This window comes from Rhea americana, unplaced genomic scaffold, assembly GCF_003343005.1.
Source record: "Rhea americana isolate MKP2758 unplaced genomic scaffold, rheAme1 scaffold_66, whole genome shotgun sequence".
Lineage (NCBI taxonomy): Eukaryota > Metazoa > Chordata > Aves > Rheiformes > Rheidae > Rhea > Rhea americana.
In genome coordinates, this window is record NW_028186823.1 from 1,116,096 (window position 1) to 1,132,279 (window position 16,184).

Here is a 16,184-nt window from a genome sequence, read left to right on the forward strand (position 1 = left end):
CTATTGAAAATAACTGCATGCAGTTACTCCAGAGTGCTGCTTTGGTTCCAGAACCATTTCCTACTACAAACAAAAGCTTTAAATATTGATACATGGTAAATTCTATCAATTTAAATTCAAATTTAATATCTCAATTTATCAATATCATAAAGTGACAGTAATTCTGCTTTTTCGCTCCTCTCTCCATTGCCTTTTAGCTACTTATCAGGATTCTGCATCTTTGCAATGCTTTTCACATATGCCTATGATCAGAATGAAGGAAAAAACAGAGTGAAAAAGAGGGAAAACTCTTGGACTACAACAGCTAATATAAACTGTAAAATATCAATGCAGTTAAAGCCGGAACTCCATTGTTACCTAACTGCTACAGTAAAACAGTAATACATCAGTCTGCCTATATATGGATTCTTCAATACACACACACACGAAAAAAGAAAAGTCAAACTGCAAGAATACTACCTCTTTTTCCCGAAGAGGTAGAGAAGAATGGAAACCTGATCAACAATCTGCACATCCAAACAAAATTCGCTGCATATCTTCTGCAGGTCCTTTATTGCATGAGCTGCTCTCAGCAGTTCCTGAAGGATTCCCCTCCAATGTCAGAGCCTGACTATTAAAATAGGAATTTAGGGAACACGGAAATAAAATGAAGTAATATGCACTTCTCCCTGCAGTTTCATGGGGTCTGATTTGTGTCATGTCTGCCAAAACCCTTGCTCCAGAGTAAAACTCTTAGCAAGAAAATCCCAGTCCATGGCCTGCTTGTGAGCCACTGCAGCGAAAGAAAACTGGTAACATACAGGAGATCCAGTAAGATGATTTCAAGAATGAAAAAAAAAAAAAAAAAAAAAAAAAAAAAAAAAAAAAAAAAAAAAAAAAAAAAAAAAAAAAAAAAAAAAAAAAAAAAAAAAAAAAAGAACAAAAAAGGAGATATTATTTCACATTACCAGTGAGAAGCTGGAGATTAGAGACCAAAAAGCTTTCAAAAAGCTCACTCAAAACCCCAAAACTGAAAGCCTCACACAAGATGCGTATGCTAGAACTAAGCATTCATTTTAGACCAGCTCAGTTCTACCCTAGCTCTTTACCTAACACTTTTCTTCTGCAAAGTCTCTGGCTATGACTGCATATTCTTGTGCAACAGCATTTTCCTCTGAAATGGATAGTTAAAGTAGCTGCCACTTGGACCTGCAAGTAAAGATGAAATATTTCATAATGCCTGCAAGATGGACTTCTTGCTTCCTGTTAAATTGTCCTGGCTCCACAGCATTATCTGTTATTGTACTGTATTCACCTGGTGATCCTGCCTTTAAGATCTTTCATGTATCTTGTGTTGTTTCTCAGAAAGAGACATGAATTTTACCTAACTGCACTTCTGTACACTGATATTTCAAGATGGGGTTAACACATTAAATTGAAAAAGGTAGTTATTTGCCTCAAGAAAAAGTAACCTCAGAAAAAGCCCCCAAAATAACAGAATTCCTAATTTTTTCATTTTGAGGAACAAGGTATCCTAAAACTTACATAAACCAACCTACCAACTGAAGAGTTTGGTTGAACATATCGCAGAGTCCTACTTTAGAAATATGGCAAAATCTAAAGAGATATCAGGAAACAAGAAAGTTCTTAAAAATCACAGTAATGACTTCTACTTGTTAGTGACTGATGGAAATATACACCTATTTGTTTTAAACTGATGTACAGGTATGAGGACACACAGCTAAGAGAACCTCGATTTAAAGATGATACACYTTAAAGGAATGGAGTATCTGACAGCAGATTAACACTTTAAATAAAGCAGACAATTTCTTGTTAAAGAATTGTTCAATTAAGTTTAATACAAACAGTTTCTAGTAACTTTACTGGATTTTGGATTAATTTTCACAAGCTCTGACCCAGTGAACCAGAAGTCAAATTCTCACCATAACATTAAACACKAAATCCACAAAAAGAATTCAAAACTAAGATTCCTACCACATTCTCAAAAGCAGGCTAGGTCTTCCCCTCCACTGCCACCATTAAAAAACAAAAACAAAAAACAACAAAAATGCTAGATTCCACACACAGATGAGCTGGGTTAGGGCCATAAAGAGAATGATCCAGCTTCTCAGCTCATATGTAAATCACAAAGAATTAAAGAGAAAAAGACAGTAACTGCATGATAAACTAGTGTAATGGAAAGATATATGTGAAGAGATCAWCACTACAATTCTGTGCATATAATAGAGCTTTTTATAGCACTGTACAAACTATTGCTGAACATCAGACAGCTTCCTCACCACAAGCTCCATCAAAATATACACACCTCACTGTGAGCTACAGCCATTCTATATTGGAATTTAGTGAGTCAGTCATACATGGCTTATTTCAATTAAGGGAAGAAAAACTAAAAAAAAACACCAAAAAACCCWAAAAAAAAAAAATAAAAAAAAAGGCCACTAACACACAGCAATCAAATAAAATAGAAAAAAATATATATTTTATAAATAATATGTATATACACACATATATGTATAAAAATATATATATGATATGATATCAGTCCTCAAAATTGATATGGTTTCAGGAAGCTTAAATGCCGTAATAAAATGCCTTAAAACTTAAATTGTTCCCGTGTATGATAACTTGAGTTGAATAAGCTTCTTACCCCTAGGGATGAATCAAATGTCATGCAGTTTGCTGCCTGTGAAATGTTTGGCAAGCAATATTTGGAAAAGCTGAACCTTTGTCTATCTCAAATAGGCACCGAAAGTCTCACAGACCTGAAACTTTCAGTTCTACAAGTAACAGTTTGCTCTGATGCTCTTCATACCTTTTTTTTCTGTCATCACTGTACTGTGGGTACCTGTGACCAGTAACTATTACTGTGCAGCCCACTAAGGTCGTTGGACTTTAATGATACTGCCTACAGATAACTCCARTGAGCCCTGTAACACTCCAAAACTAAAAGACCTTACATTAAAAAAAAAATACAATAACTAATACCGCCAACATTTAGACACTGCTATAATGCCTATTTTGATTAAACTGCAATCTGCACTTGCCCCCAGAACAACCAGCACTTATCTCCTAACCTTTTTTGTAACAGTAATGCTGTAGTCACTAACTGATTTGGAAAAAAAAAAAAAAAAAAAAAAAGGAAAAAAAGGAAAGCATTGGGCATCATTTATCACTGTCATTTCCTATCAACTCAAGACCTCTACTTGTAAGGCCATGGTCTGACAGTCAAAATCCAAGAGAATTAAGCTTATAAAGGAAAAAAAAATAATATGTACACATACCTATGATGGAATCCCTTCGAAAAACATCTCTATCAAAAATATAAAATGACAGATGACGAAAGCTCCGAGGAATTTCACAGTAAAAGTCTTCTCCGTAGAAGGGGCTGGGTAAAAAAACAAAACAAAAAACACATACACACACACACACAAAGAAAGAGAGAAATTAGTGTTGGCACCCTGGAAGAAAAAGTGTGCTTACACTTCATACCCAGAACATCACTCTGGACTACAATGGTCTCTCCCTCCCACGAAGATGCATCTTCAAGCGCTGTTCCATCTCAGCTCTCCCCACCTACCTTGAATGGCCACAAAACAAGATTTCCTAACGTTCAAGAAAGAACAGGTACTTCCTTTTATTTGGAAAAACAAGAGTCCCTAAACAGAACTGGCAGAGACACTATATTACATGTTAGCATGTGCCTAAAATGGATGGGAGAGACCCCTGCTTACAGAAGGCCTTGTAAGAGAGACCACTAGAGCACATAGACAAGCAGGATGAGCAAATACAGCAGGGAATTCTTGCATACATATTTAAGAGCTTCATTCATTTAAAATAAAATGCCTACAGCCATTGCCTCCTTTCTCATCCCTTCCAAAGTTTCTAATTTAAAGACAGGTTCAGACAATTGATAGTAACTAACCCTTGAAGCCAGCATGATGCTTGTTATCCAACAGCCCTGCACACCTCTATTTCTGCTTGTTGGAATTCCCTAGAATAAAGTTCTTTTACAGTAAGACCATTTTAAAAAAAAATTACTATCTCAGCACAAAAAGCTCTTTAGAGACTTAAGTGACTTGCTTTGAATCCTACCAATTTAAGTGGAAAATGTCTCAGACTTCTAACAGCAACCCTTTCAGTTTTTCTCTATCCAATTACATGGTTAAAGGATTACGCCTGAGAACTATAAGCATCTATCAACATTATTTGTTCATTGACAGCTCTGCCATTTTACCACAGATTCTTCACCACATGTGCATGCTTCAGTAAATCTAAATTGATGGATGCAATTTGAGTCATATGGAGGAATAGAGCATGCACTGCAGATGTAGACTTGAAATAAATCTCTAATTCTAATTAACAGGCAGAAAGCCAGGAGGTTTTTTCTTCCCTTTTTAAACATAGGCCTCCCTATTGTCTTGCTAAGCACAAAACTGGAAGATGAAAGTGTGCTGTAGCTTTAATCTTTATTAAAGGCTTTTTATGTTAGAAAATTACATATCCAAGAGTTATTAATAGTTCCTTGCATTAACTTTCCATTTTTCATGCATTTTGTCAGTAGAGGCTGCTCCCTTGGCTTCTTCTCTCAGGATACCACAGCATAGGTATTTTACACCACTGTATACTTTTGCTTATATTTCTGCCTACAGTAAAAATACACTCCAAAAGATTCCTGTATGCCCTCAACAGCTAGCTAGCAAATCTCACTCAAAACATACAGGCACTGCATATTGGCTCAACAGTAAACATTGTACTCAAAKGGAATATGCCACACTGGGTAATTTCAAGTTCAGAGATGTCACTCAAAACGCAGGAAAAACATTTTTACATCTTTACCTCACCAGCAACGTGGAAAAACGCATATTGGATGAACAATGAAGCCCAAGGCTCACCCACAGGTTAAACTTCTGACACCAAAACAAGGTTCTGTTCCTTAAACTTAAATGCATCCAGCTGTAAATCATGGCAATTTAGCAACCAATGTGCGACCCATTCAGCCATCCCTACTAAGAAAAAAGGGGAGGAAAAAAAGGTAACAACTGGAAATGGTAATTGGTTTGATTGCTACATTCATCCTAGCTACTGTCTTTGATTCAGTATTCTGTTATCTCATCTTTATCCATTCTAGATTTTATTTAGAAGCAAGAATGCAACAGCCACTCCTTCAGATACAAAATATCCAAATTCTTCGTTAGAATAAACTTCTACCAAACCAAGGGTAGTCTGGCTGTCCCAGTGGCCACAGTCCAACAGCAGCCACAAATGTGCACATCCTTTGATGCAAGTTTTCACACAGGCTTAACTCAGTGGGGTCTACAAATACATAAACCACTGTCCAAACATTTAGTGTATTCTACATGCAAAACACCTGCAACTTTCTGAAAGTTTAATACTCTGTTTAGCCACAGAACTGTGCTTTTTTCAGGAAGAACATGACAGATTAATTCACTCACTAATGACTTTGGAATAAAATAATATTTGATGAATAGTAGATTATGTACCCATTCCTTTGTGAATAACACTATGGAAGCTTCCCTGCTATTTTTCCCAGAACCAGTTAAATAAAAGTATGCTCAGTGCAACCTTCACTTGTATTTTCATTGCTTTTCAACTTCTAGGATATGGAAGAGACAACAATTGGGTCCTTTGGCAAGTCCTTGATTAACCATCATCGCCAGCAGTGGTCAGGAGCAGGAGATAGCCAAGACTGCGAAACACAGGCCATTCTGAAAAGCAGACTGGACAACMGAAAGTTTCCAGTCCAATATACAGTATCAGAAAGAAATTTATTAATAGTAATACAGTGGAGTCAGAGTGAGCCATGCCAGGACCAGATGTCGTCATTACTTTTAGGCACAAGGCTTAGCAGCCCCTGCCGGCTGGTGCTTTTCACAGGCTGCAGAATATAACCTTTGTTCAGCATTTCGTTTCCTCTCGCCACCCCAAGATCTCGTAGCCCTTGTAGACTTACAAGCTTATGTCAGTCAGGTAACACCCCTGAATCACACTACATTCTTCATTCATAAAAGCAAGCAGATTTCCAACACAAGTGCATTCACTCCCCACAGGACAACTAAACAGCGGAGTTTTAACTGTTAGGAAAACACACATTAAGATTAGTCTGACTCTCTCCCCCAAATCTCGCGTAGCTCTGTAGACACAGTCTCTTCTTTCTGAAAGAACCAACAGTAGCCACACAAGTGCTTTGAGCTTCCACTTAAACTGTGTGCTTATCCTCCATCTATCTCCTCAGAACAGTGCTCGCTTTGTCTCCCTCCTGGACCTGAAGAGCAAGAGGTCGCAGCAGTCAAACCCCATGATTTATTTCCCAAGCTAACTTATTTGAGCAGAAGCCCCAGGGCTCCAGAATCTTTTTTCCAAAAGACTATACAAAATTCCTCCCTCCCTCAYTGTCGCCCTCTATTCCATAAGCCAAAATTGGTTCAATAGCTTCAGTGAGCACTTTTATTTTGACATAGCAATTAATAAAAAGCAGCAGCATCTGCCTACACAGCCCTCAGGAGCCTGACAAGATGCTCCAAACCAAACATGAAAAATAGCCCAGCTGAAAACTCAGGAATCTTTCAGATTCAACTTTCAAGTTCTACTTTAAAGTTTTCACTGTAGATTAGTCCCGTGCTCAGGAGAAATTTTAAATGCTCAAAGACGAGGAGAAACAATGAAGGTCCGTGTCAGTCTGTCCCTGTCTCCTCCTCCTCAACATTACAGTGTAGGTTGCACACCAATATGGTCAAAAATGAAAGTCGTACACAATCATACACAAAACCAGCATTGTTATTTCCGTTTCTTTCAGATTTCAAGCAAGCAGTAGAAGAAAATAGGATTTTGCACAGACAGAAAACAGCGGAACAACCCTCCACTGTAAAAGCAAATTAGCCTCCGTCCAAGCTGCATTTAGAAGTAGTTTCAAACTAAGCTTCAGAATACTGAACTTAGTCCAATTTTACTAATTTCTTTTAAGTTTTGCTGTCATAGCAATGAGAAGACTGGCAGGGCAGGCACTAGTCACTACTTATTTATGAAATAGGATTTGTGCCTAGGTCAGTCTCTGTAACTGTCGTGACAGGGACTGGACAGTGCAGATAAAGATTCTTATCAATTTTAAAGCCTTGCTCAGAGTTTTCAGGCACATGGGAAAGGCCCAGCTCTGTAGCCTTCAAGCCCTCCCATCCTCTCCTCTCTGGTACACAGGCAGCACCTTGCTGGGCTCCGAAGGAGGGGAGGTCTCCTTCAGCAGTCCTTCCTTCAGGCAGCGTGGGGCTCTCTTCTTGCACAGCTTTTACACTACCCCTAAGGCAGAGGCACAACTTAATGGATTTTTCCTCAGGATGGCACTTTCCCTAGGAAACTTCCAGAGTTATCATGACAGGAGAGTCATAAAGCTTTGTTAAATAAATAAACAAACAGTCAAGTAAAAGTGTAAAGGACACAGTGCAATGGATTTAAAACTTTCGGCCTATTCTCCCTGCACAAGAAAAAAAAAAGAAAAAAAAAAAACTTACTTGTTCTAAATGCTCAGGTGAACAGGAACACCAAGAAATCAAAGGCAAAGAGTTCCTTACAAGTATTGTTTCATTCACACATAACTATCCAACTTACAGCACTTCCCCTTTGAGATACTCATTTCTGAATCTAATATATGTTTTGGCAATGGATGTGTTTTCAGGAGAAGAGAGGGAAGAAGAGAAACAAATGATTGTATAAATCAAGTGGAATGAAAGCAAATAAGGAACAGAATCCTCAAATACCAAATGTGATGAATGGGGACTTTCTTCCCCCGAAAAGAGGTGCAAAATTTATTTGCTTTTACATGTTTTACTAAACTCCGGAGGCAACTTTAATTCCATAGGACTACATATCTACTGAAATCATCACAAATAGTACTAGCTGAGAAGAGGAGGCTTTATAAAGCAAATCTCAAAATAAAAACATTTCTTCAGTTTAAGCTATGCTGCAAAACCTTGTGCTTGCTTCTCAATACTTGAGGATTTGCAAAAGCAGTTTTGTTTTCACTTTGGCATTAGAACTTCAGTGAATGAAGTGAGAGAGTTGCATGATGAATAATAATGAAACTCCTCAAACCAAAACTCTTTGTGTATAGATTTTTTTTAAATCGCTTTTGTGCTTGCAAGTAAGGACTATTAACATGCCACAGACAACTCCACATCCTCTGACTATTGTAAAACGTTTAGAAATACTGGATACATCCTGTTGCATGAACTGAAAACCAGAGTTCACATCTCAGTGTGAGCTGGAAGTGGGGGAGGAAAAAAGAAAAAAGAAAAAAAAAGACTGTATACAAAGGAGTACACTTGTTTGTTTCTACTACTTTTTTCTGCTGTGTGGCTGATAGATTTTTTTTTTAACTATGCTTTGCAGCATACGTAAAGGGGGGGGGGAAAGAAAAGGGAAGGATTAGTCAAAGCAGCCCGAGCAAGCCAAATAAAATCTGAATACACTTCAGTCTCCTACTAGACAACAGATCTACAAGAAGACAAGCAAGTAAGGTCCTGCAAGAGCCAAAGTTGGCAGATGTCGTACTAGCTTTCTTACACAAGTTCTTAAAAATACTTAGTATTATATTTGAAGCACAGATTTGGCAGAGTACATGCAGCAGGAAGTATATGGCACACAAGGCAACATCTAAATCCAAACATACCACTTATGCCCATTGTTAGAGTGCAGACTGTAGTGTCCCAGACATCCACTCTGCCCAATTTTCCTTGTGTCATTGTGCAGACACACACAGGTGGGCACTGCCCTGTCATAGCCACAGCCACCTCTACCACATGGAGGAAAAAAATAAAATAATGCACTACGTGTGTTCTCTATCCTAAACTTGGAAGGGAGACAGACACACTAGCTATAGTTATCATCCTCACTTGACAGTTGCTAGTTTGGCTCAGTGAGGCTTATAGGGATTATGATAATGTTAAGCAGCAGCCATTTGGCCCCTGGTCACCTCCCAAAATATTCTGTAAGATGACACACACCAACAACGGGAGAAGTCACATTACAACATTACAGCTGCATTTACTCTCTCTCTTTTTTTTTTTTTTGGTTTTTAAATAGCTCAAAGTAGTCTACAACACCAACAATTGTTACTCACATGGGTGGCTTTCAGTATGGATAAACGCTCTCATTCATAAACCTCGCCTTGGGTCTCAAGGCTCACTTTATTCTTCTCCTTCCATTAAGCCTTACTTCCCTTCCTGGCACCCTTCCTAGCTGTATTACTTCCCCACGCAACCATGCGCTCCTCACCGCCCGTAACATCCCTGGGCAGCCTGAAGTCTAGCCCATGCCCGTCTTAGCCTTTTGCCTTAATTGAAGAGATTAAAGCTCTGGGTAGATGTAGCCTAGCGCAGGAGATGGCAGGCCCCAGCAGAAGACAGGGCACTGAGGAGGGAGTGGAGAGCAAATGGGAGAGAAGCTGCAGAGCTCATGCTCAGCATCCACTTTGAGGCCTGCGGAAGGCTGGTATCTCAAGGCGGTGGGCTGGCAACATAAGAACACAGAAGCAGCTAACGGAGCTCACTCTGATACAACAGCTAATTTTGGCAACACTCCAACTAAGGGAAACAACTATGTGCTTAAGATTTGAGAAGTGGCCTGTGTCCAAGATCTTATCAGAACACGTGAGAGAAGTTTAGCTAAGCAGCCATGAACTGCAAACAGAAGAAAATAAAGTGTTCAAATATGCCCCAAATTTAAAAAATGAAAAATAAATAAATATTGTGTAGAATTATTTAGAGAAGGTTGTGAGAGCTGCTGACTGAATTTATTACCAGATTCAATGTTAACACAAAGACATGACAGCCTCCTGTTAAAAAGGACACAGTCTTAACTATGAATTTACAGCACACTTCACTATACACTCAAAAGCACACTGCAGACTTGTAGTTCTCACCATTTCCTCCACTGGAGACTAAGAAAAAAAGAAACTGGGGGTCGGAGAAAGTGCCTCTGGCTTCATTTTGTGTTTCATTCAGGCTTTGATAGCTATGTTTAGCATGTGAAAAAATCTCCAGAGAAATAGTGAAGAACTAAATAACCATGGACTCAAGGTGTTTGGCTCATGTCTCTAAAGTCACACTGCCAGCCATTTGATTCTTAATGTACGACACTTTTTGCCTTTATTCATATCCTTGAAACAAATTTAGAGATGTCACATTCCTTCCATTCTTCACCTATGATTTGAGAAGCTGCCTTGACTTCCTGTAGCAGCTGACACTGCCCTTTAAGTGAATGGAAACATTTGATGCAAACAGCAACAGCAAAGTCAATCCTAATGCCAACAAACCAAGAAAGTTTATCCTCAGGGAAGAACTGTAGCTAGGAATGAGCCCTGAATGATGGAGCCGAAAAGTCTGAAGCTACCCATAAGGGAAGCTAAATGGTTGGTTCAACAAAGGAAATGAACTGGCAAAATTCTTGTCAGGCTGTCTAAACAAGAAAATTCACTGCTTGCAGCTCAGAACTACAGAAAAGTAGTAGATATATGCATTTAAAAATTATATATTCTCACATATTCCTTAGGACATAACACACATGAATCACTTTGTGGACATCTGTACTAGGTTATATGGAACGGATCCAATTATATTCAGTGCCTTTTGTATGATGGTAACATAAATATTGAAAGATAATTACAAAACAGAAAAGTGTGCTAAATCCTGGCTCTAACTGCCCTCTCCCTTGTATCTTATGACTTGCATGTGACCTTTTACAATTTACTAAAAGCTTGTGCCAAGGAGTTCATGAAAACAGTATTGCTTGAGGAGTTCAAGATTATCTTCCTGGGAGCCTGAAGAGCTTGCTCCAACCAGGCCTATTAAAATAAATAAATAAACAAACAAACTACTGTAAAAGATTAGGACAGTACTCTGGGAGGTAACTTCTTATATCAGCCCAGCCTAGAACACAGGAGATCATGAGTCAGAGTCCAAACGTTTATCGATAAACAGTTATCCCAAGCAAGCTAGAAGAGGTCATTCATCTAAGTTCCCTTGGGACTTAGGGAGGGAGGGATGACTGCTTTCTTTCTCCTATTTGTGAGCTCTGTTTAAATTCTACAGCCGGAGGTGGTCTGCCTAGGGGGTGGTGGGGGGGGAAGAGGCATTTCTATAGTGCTTAACAGAATGGGGCTGATTTTAGCTCAGTGAAGCTCAACTAAGGAAAAAAAAAAAAAAAAAAAAGAAAACACTCTTCACACTCACTGAATTCCCAACTAAACAAGATGATGTGTTTCAGCATAATTTTAATAAGTCTCCTTATGCAGATAGCTGGAAAAGATTTCAGTCATACACTGACTCAGCTTTGCATCTCAACTTTTATCTGACATTACATATCACAACAATGATACCTCAGAATAAGGGATCCAATMCGTGCTTCAGTATTATTTGATGAGTGCCTGGCAAAGAAAATCTCCACAGGAAAGCAGGTATTTCTCTGCTGCATACAAAGTACATGGGCCTTAGAGTACATAAGCCCGTCTGGCCAATTATTCACAGCTACTCTACGAGTTGAATCAATTTACAAACAAGCATTAAAGAATGTAACAACATGACTGGCTCCTCAGCTATGCGCTCATATTGGAGTACTACAAAAAACAATAGGCTACCACAGCACTGTTTGAATCATTTGAAAAGTATCTCCCTATGGAAGTCAATGCACCTTGTTTTAATACATTTAAATACAATCATATTTAAAATTAAGTAGTCTCCTGAGTGTTCCTCACCAAGAGCAATTCCTACCAAGAGACTGGGAAGACATCCCTAAGCTTTTCCATTCACGGATTTGGAATTTCTACCTGCTTTTTTGATGTAAGAAAAACCAAAATGAAGTATCAAACATTATATAAATAAATGCAAAATTGAGTTGATATCAATATCTAGAAGCAGATACTCAGGCATTGCAAAAAAGCAATTTCTTCACAAATAGTACGGTTTCTATAATTAAACTTGCAAATAGAAGCTCACAGAGAGAGAAGGAAGACTACCACTGGAGAAAAACTTCATGGTCATCACTTCTTCTCTCAGTGAAGAGATGGCCTTCAATCAGCCCTCAGATCAGGAAAAATAGGACTACACGGGATTTTGAGAGGTCACCTGGTCTGCTTATTGTTCTGTAGCAGAAGGATTCCCATTTTTGGTCAGAACTGATTACAGCTAAACTGTCAAAAGTCTTCAGGAATCAACATGCAAAACACCAAAGCAACCTAGTCCAGTGCTCCAGAACCTTTAATGGTAGGAAGCTTTTCTTTGCAACAAATCTAACCGAACTTCCTTCCCCACTGCAATTTAAGCCCGTTATTACTTGCAGTATCTGTACTGGACATACAGAACAATTTCCTTCCTCTTGATTTTAAGTATTTACATAATTATGTCTCCCCTCAGCCCTCTCTTCTCTAGACCAAACAACTCCAATTCTTTTAATTAAAAGTGCATCAGTTCTGCTTTCCAGAGCTCTGATCATGTGTTGCTCTCCTCTGAATTCACCTCAAAGGATGAAAAGAACCCAGCTCCACAGGAAAACAGAAACCTAATTTCTGCGTGGCCTCAGTGTACCTCTTCAGCTTTATAATAATATCTAAAGACAGGTGGAATTTTTGCCAAAGGAAAAGTTACACTTCTTGCTTAGTCTTACTACTAAGAGTTTGTTTTCTCAATAGGAAAATAATTGGATTAGTTCAAGGAAATTACGTCAGCTATGACCATAAACCCTCTTTTCCCCCCATGAAGCACTTTAATGATCATCTAACAAAAAAATCCACTGTGTGATTTCTAGTTGTGAGCAATAAGGCTACAGACAGTTGACTCAGGACTATACTCATTTGAGTTACAAAATAACTTTTAGAGAAACAAGTGGTTCATGGACATGGCATGTCAGTTATCTTAAAAAAAACGTACAGATCAACTGTGGGATTTTGTTTCTCCTGCAAAGTGTTAACACCATCACACAAAAACACTTACCCTAATTACATTTGTCTGATCTAAACACTTTAAGAACTGAAAATCTCCATCACRGACTCTCAGTGTACCATGTCAGAATATAAGATAAGGGATAAAGACTTAAAATAAGTAATAAGGAAAAAAATATGTGAGAGAAGATTAAGTGACTTAAGGGAATAAATCTCACTTCAAGCTACTCAGATTCGCGCTATTAAGTGAGCTAAGTACTTGGGGGGAAGGGAGAATAGAGCCATTTCCCTAAGTAAATTATTCGCAGTAAGAAGAGAAGGCAAATAGCAAATTCCTAACTGTAGTACTCAATTCTCACTCCGTTCCCATTTTCTTTCTTAAGATAAAAGTCTCTTTGCTATTTGCTCTTCAATTCCAAAAAAGCTTCACTTGCATATATATTGTTCCCTTTRTATTTTTGACATTTGGGGACTCCCAGGAGAAAGTAGTCTAACTTTTGCTACCTGTTTCATTCTATATTGCCTACTACAGTCTCACACCCAGTACTCAAGATAATCAGCCAAGTATCTTCATGTTCAATCTCTACATTTAGTTGCTGCCCCATGACAGAAAGAACCCCACACTCCAGCCACTAGGGTAGCTGAACCAATGCAAAATTCCAAGCACAGAGAGTCATGAAGAGGATTTCGGTGCTCTAAGATGAGAACTAGAAACTTAGGGAAATTCAAAACAAGTATCGCAACAGAAAGGAGAGCACTGGCTGCAAATTCTTTGGAGTACAGCTTACATGGCTTGCCTTGGTGGAGACATTTTTTTGTACATACAGACAGCAATCATGACATTGATACTTTTACCACTACAGAGTCCTTAAAACTGGGAGAGGAAAAAAAAAATATATATGTATGTTCATCCCCCCCCTCTCTCCTTCCCCCATGCATCCATGGAACATTAACATCGTAATAAGCAGAGAAATAGTCTAGGAAGCTAGTAAGTGTTAACAGAACACATGCACACATTAATTTATTACCATAATGACTTCTCCACTATTTTGGTCCTGAAAACCTCCTCCTGGTCCAGGTTTACCGTACAGTAGCAATCCCTCATCTTGTTTGGCCCTGGATACGTAGGAAGATTTTTGGCTTCACCTAAAGACAAGAAAGAAAAAAAAAAACCCAAGAGGATTACATACTAAGAAGTTATCCATATATTAGTCAACTGTCAACTAATGTAGGGTTAGCAACATGAGTAAGGCAAAGTACTACGTATTTTTCTTCCCAAGTGGTATGTCTCTATTGAACTTAGCAGCAGCATCTTGCTTCCAAGACAGGAGCTCCTGACAGTCACAGAATTTAGACAGTAGCAAGGAGTCAATGACTTAGAGATATCCCAGCTTCCAGCCTTGATGAGTCCATCGCAAGTCTGTCTGTCAACATAAGCAACAGGTCAAATTTTTCTTTATTTTAATCTCCAATTTAATTGCATTTGTTTCATTCCAATTACTTATTTAGAAAGTTATTTTCCCCCCTCACATACGATAGGAGGAACATAATACAACGTGGTAATAAAGCCTTCACATACATGCCACTCACTTTATCCAAAGCGATTGTCAGAGCACAGTAAATGAGGGCTGATGCCCAGCTCTACTACTCTCACAGATGCTGAAACGGAAAACAGTCACTCAGATATAGTGAATAACCTTACACCACACAGACTTTGAAGCACTCTGATGGGATAATCAGTGCTTGTGAAGCCCCCTAAGGTCTCTGGGAAAAGGCACCATGTAAGTCATATTTATTTATTTTGAAACAAACACACACTCTTCTAAAAAGCGACAGGAAACATACTGAGGAACTAAGGGTAACTAAAAGACTACAAAACACAGGAGCATGAAACAACAACGAAACCACAGCTTTGTCCTCTACATATCCATTAATAACCAAAATTGAGAACTAAATTTGCCTGGCAGAGTGACGGAAACAAAACTTTCAGAAAGGAAATTGGGTAATGCTCCCTGTGGCTTTACTCAAGCACCGTAGCACCACCTGGCAATGGCAAGTGTTTCAAATCCAAGGACAAAACTTAAAACTCTCAAAGAATGACTAAATAAAAGTCCAAAAGCCATGTGGTCTTATTTACCTTCACTTTTTCAGTACCAGGAGATAATTGGATCCTCCCGGGAACTAGAACATTCTCTCCAGATAAAAATACAAGGTAAAAAAAGACAACAAAAGCACAGACCAGGGGAACCACAGCTTGTCTGCTAGTGCAGGAGGGAATTCTAAATGACAGAAACAAATGTAACTTTTTATCAGACCTCTGCACTAGACACATGCCTTTCCCTGTCTCCAACTCCCAAATAGCTTTACTATTAACAGAAGCAGTCTTGCATCTTTCAACCCCATCTTCAATGGAGATGCATTTTCCTCCCCCCTTTACAAATTCATTCAACAACAACAATTTGCTGCAATGTGTATGGAAATACTGCAGAACTATAGTAGGAAAATATCAAGCCAGCTAGCATCCTCAGCTTTAAAAGAGGAGCACAAAGAGACACGGGACTTTCTGTGCTGCACTCATCTGCTCTCTTTTTTCACATACAATTGATGTACTTTTGCTAACTGACTCACATCATGACATCTCCTGACCTCACCCCTCAGAAATGCTACATGTCCACATCTCCTACAAACTCTCTAGGTATGGGTGATCATACACGTGTACATTTTCTGAATTTAACCACAGGACATATAAAGAACTATTGAAATGTGGACAAGAATGTTTCACATATTTAAAAAAATTCTGAAGTGAGGCTTTACTAARTTTGCTCACAACTCCGCTGATGCAGCTTGATGGCATTCTTCCCACTTTGTTCAGAGTTGTAAGACATTACGTTAAAAAAGCTGTCTCCACGGTAATTCAAAGGTGCAACTGCAATGTCTATTAGCATGCCCTAGATGGTTTGAAACTAAGCTGAAGTGTTAACAATAGCTTAACTGCAGCAACTCCAGCCAAGAATATTCTGAAGATTCTTGGGAGCTTGTATAATCTGCATTAAAGTCTATTTTGCTGTGGTAAACCTCCAACTTTCACTCTTGTTAGTCAAAGTTCAAACAAGTTAGAAATGAAGCCTACTGGCCTCGTACAGGCTAGGTTCTAGCCTAAATTCAAATTCCTCTCATCTATTCTCACTTTAAAACCATGCGAGACCAGCCTCTTTCTGGATGACTGGGTACAGGTCTCCAG

At 38.7% G+C, this 16,184-nt stretch overlaps 1 protein-coding gene across 3 annotated transcripts in view; it reads right to left on the reverse strand.

Annotated features, from left to right (window-relative positions):
• RASA3 (RAS p21 protein activator 3) overlaps positions 1 to 16,184 on the reverse strand; it is a 182,000-nt gene that overhangs the window by 80,508 nt on the left and 85,308 nt on the right. For all 3 annotated transcript variants that reach the window (XM_085320869.1, XM_085320870.1, XM_085320868.1), the window contains 2 exons: positions 13,972 to 14,089; positions 3,282 to 3,385 (listed from right to left, as the gene is read on the reverse strand). In XM_085320869.1, the coding sequence (XP_085176995.1) occupies positions 3,282 to 3,385; positions 13,972 to 14,048 (181 nt within the window). In that variant the 5' untranslated portion in view covers positions 14,049 to 14,089. The remainder of the gene's footprint in view (positions 1 to 3,281; positions 3,386 to 13,971; positions 14,090 to 16,184) is intronic.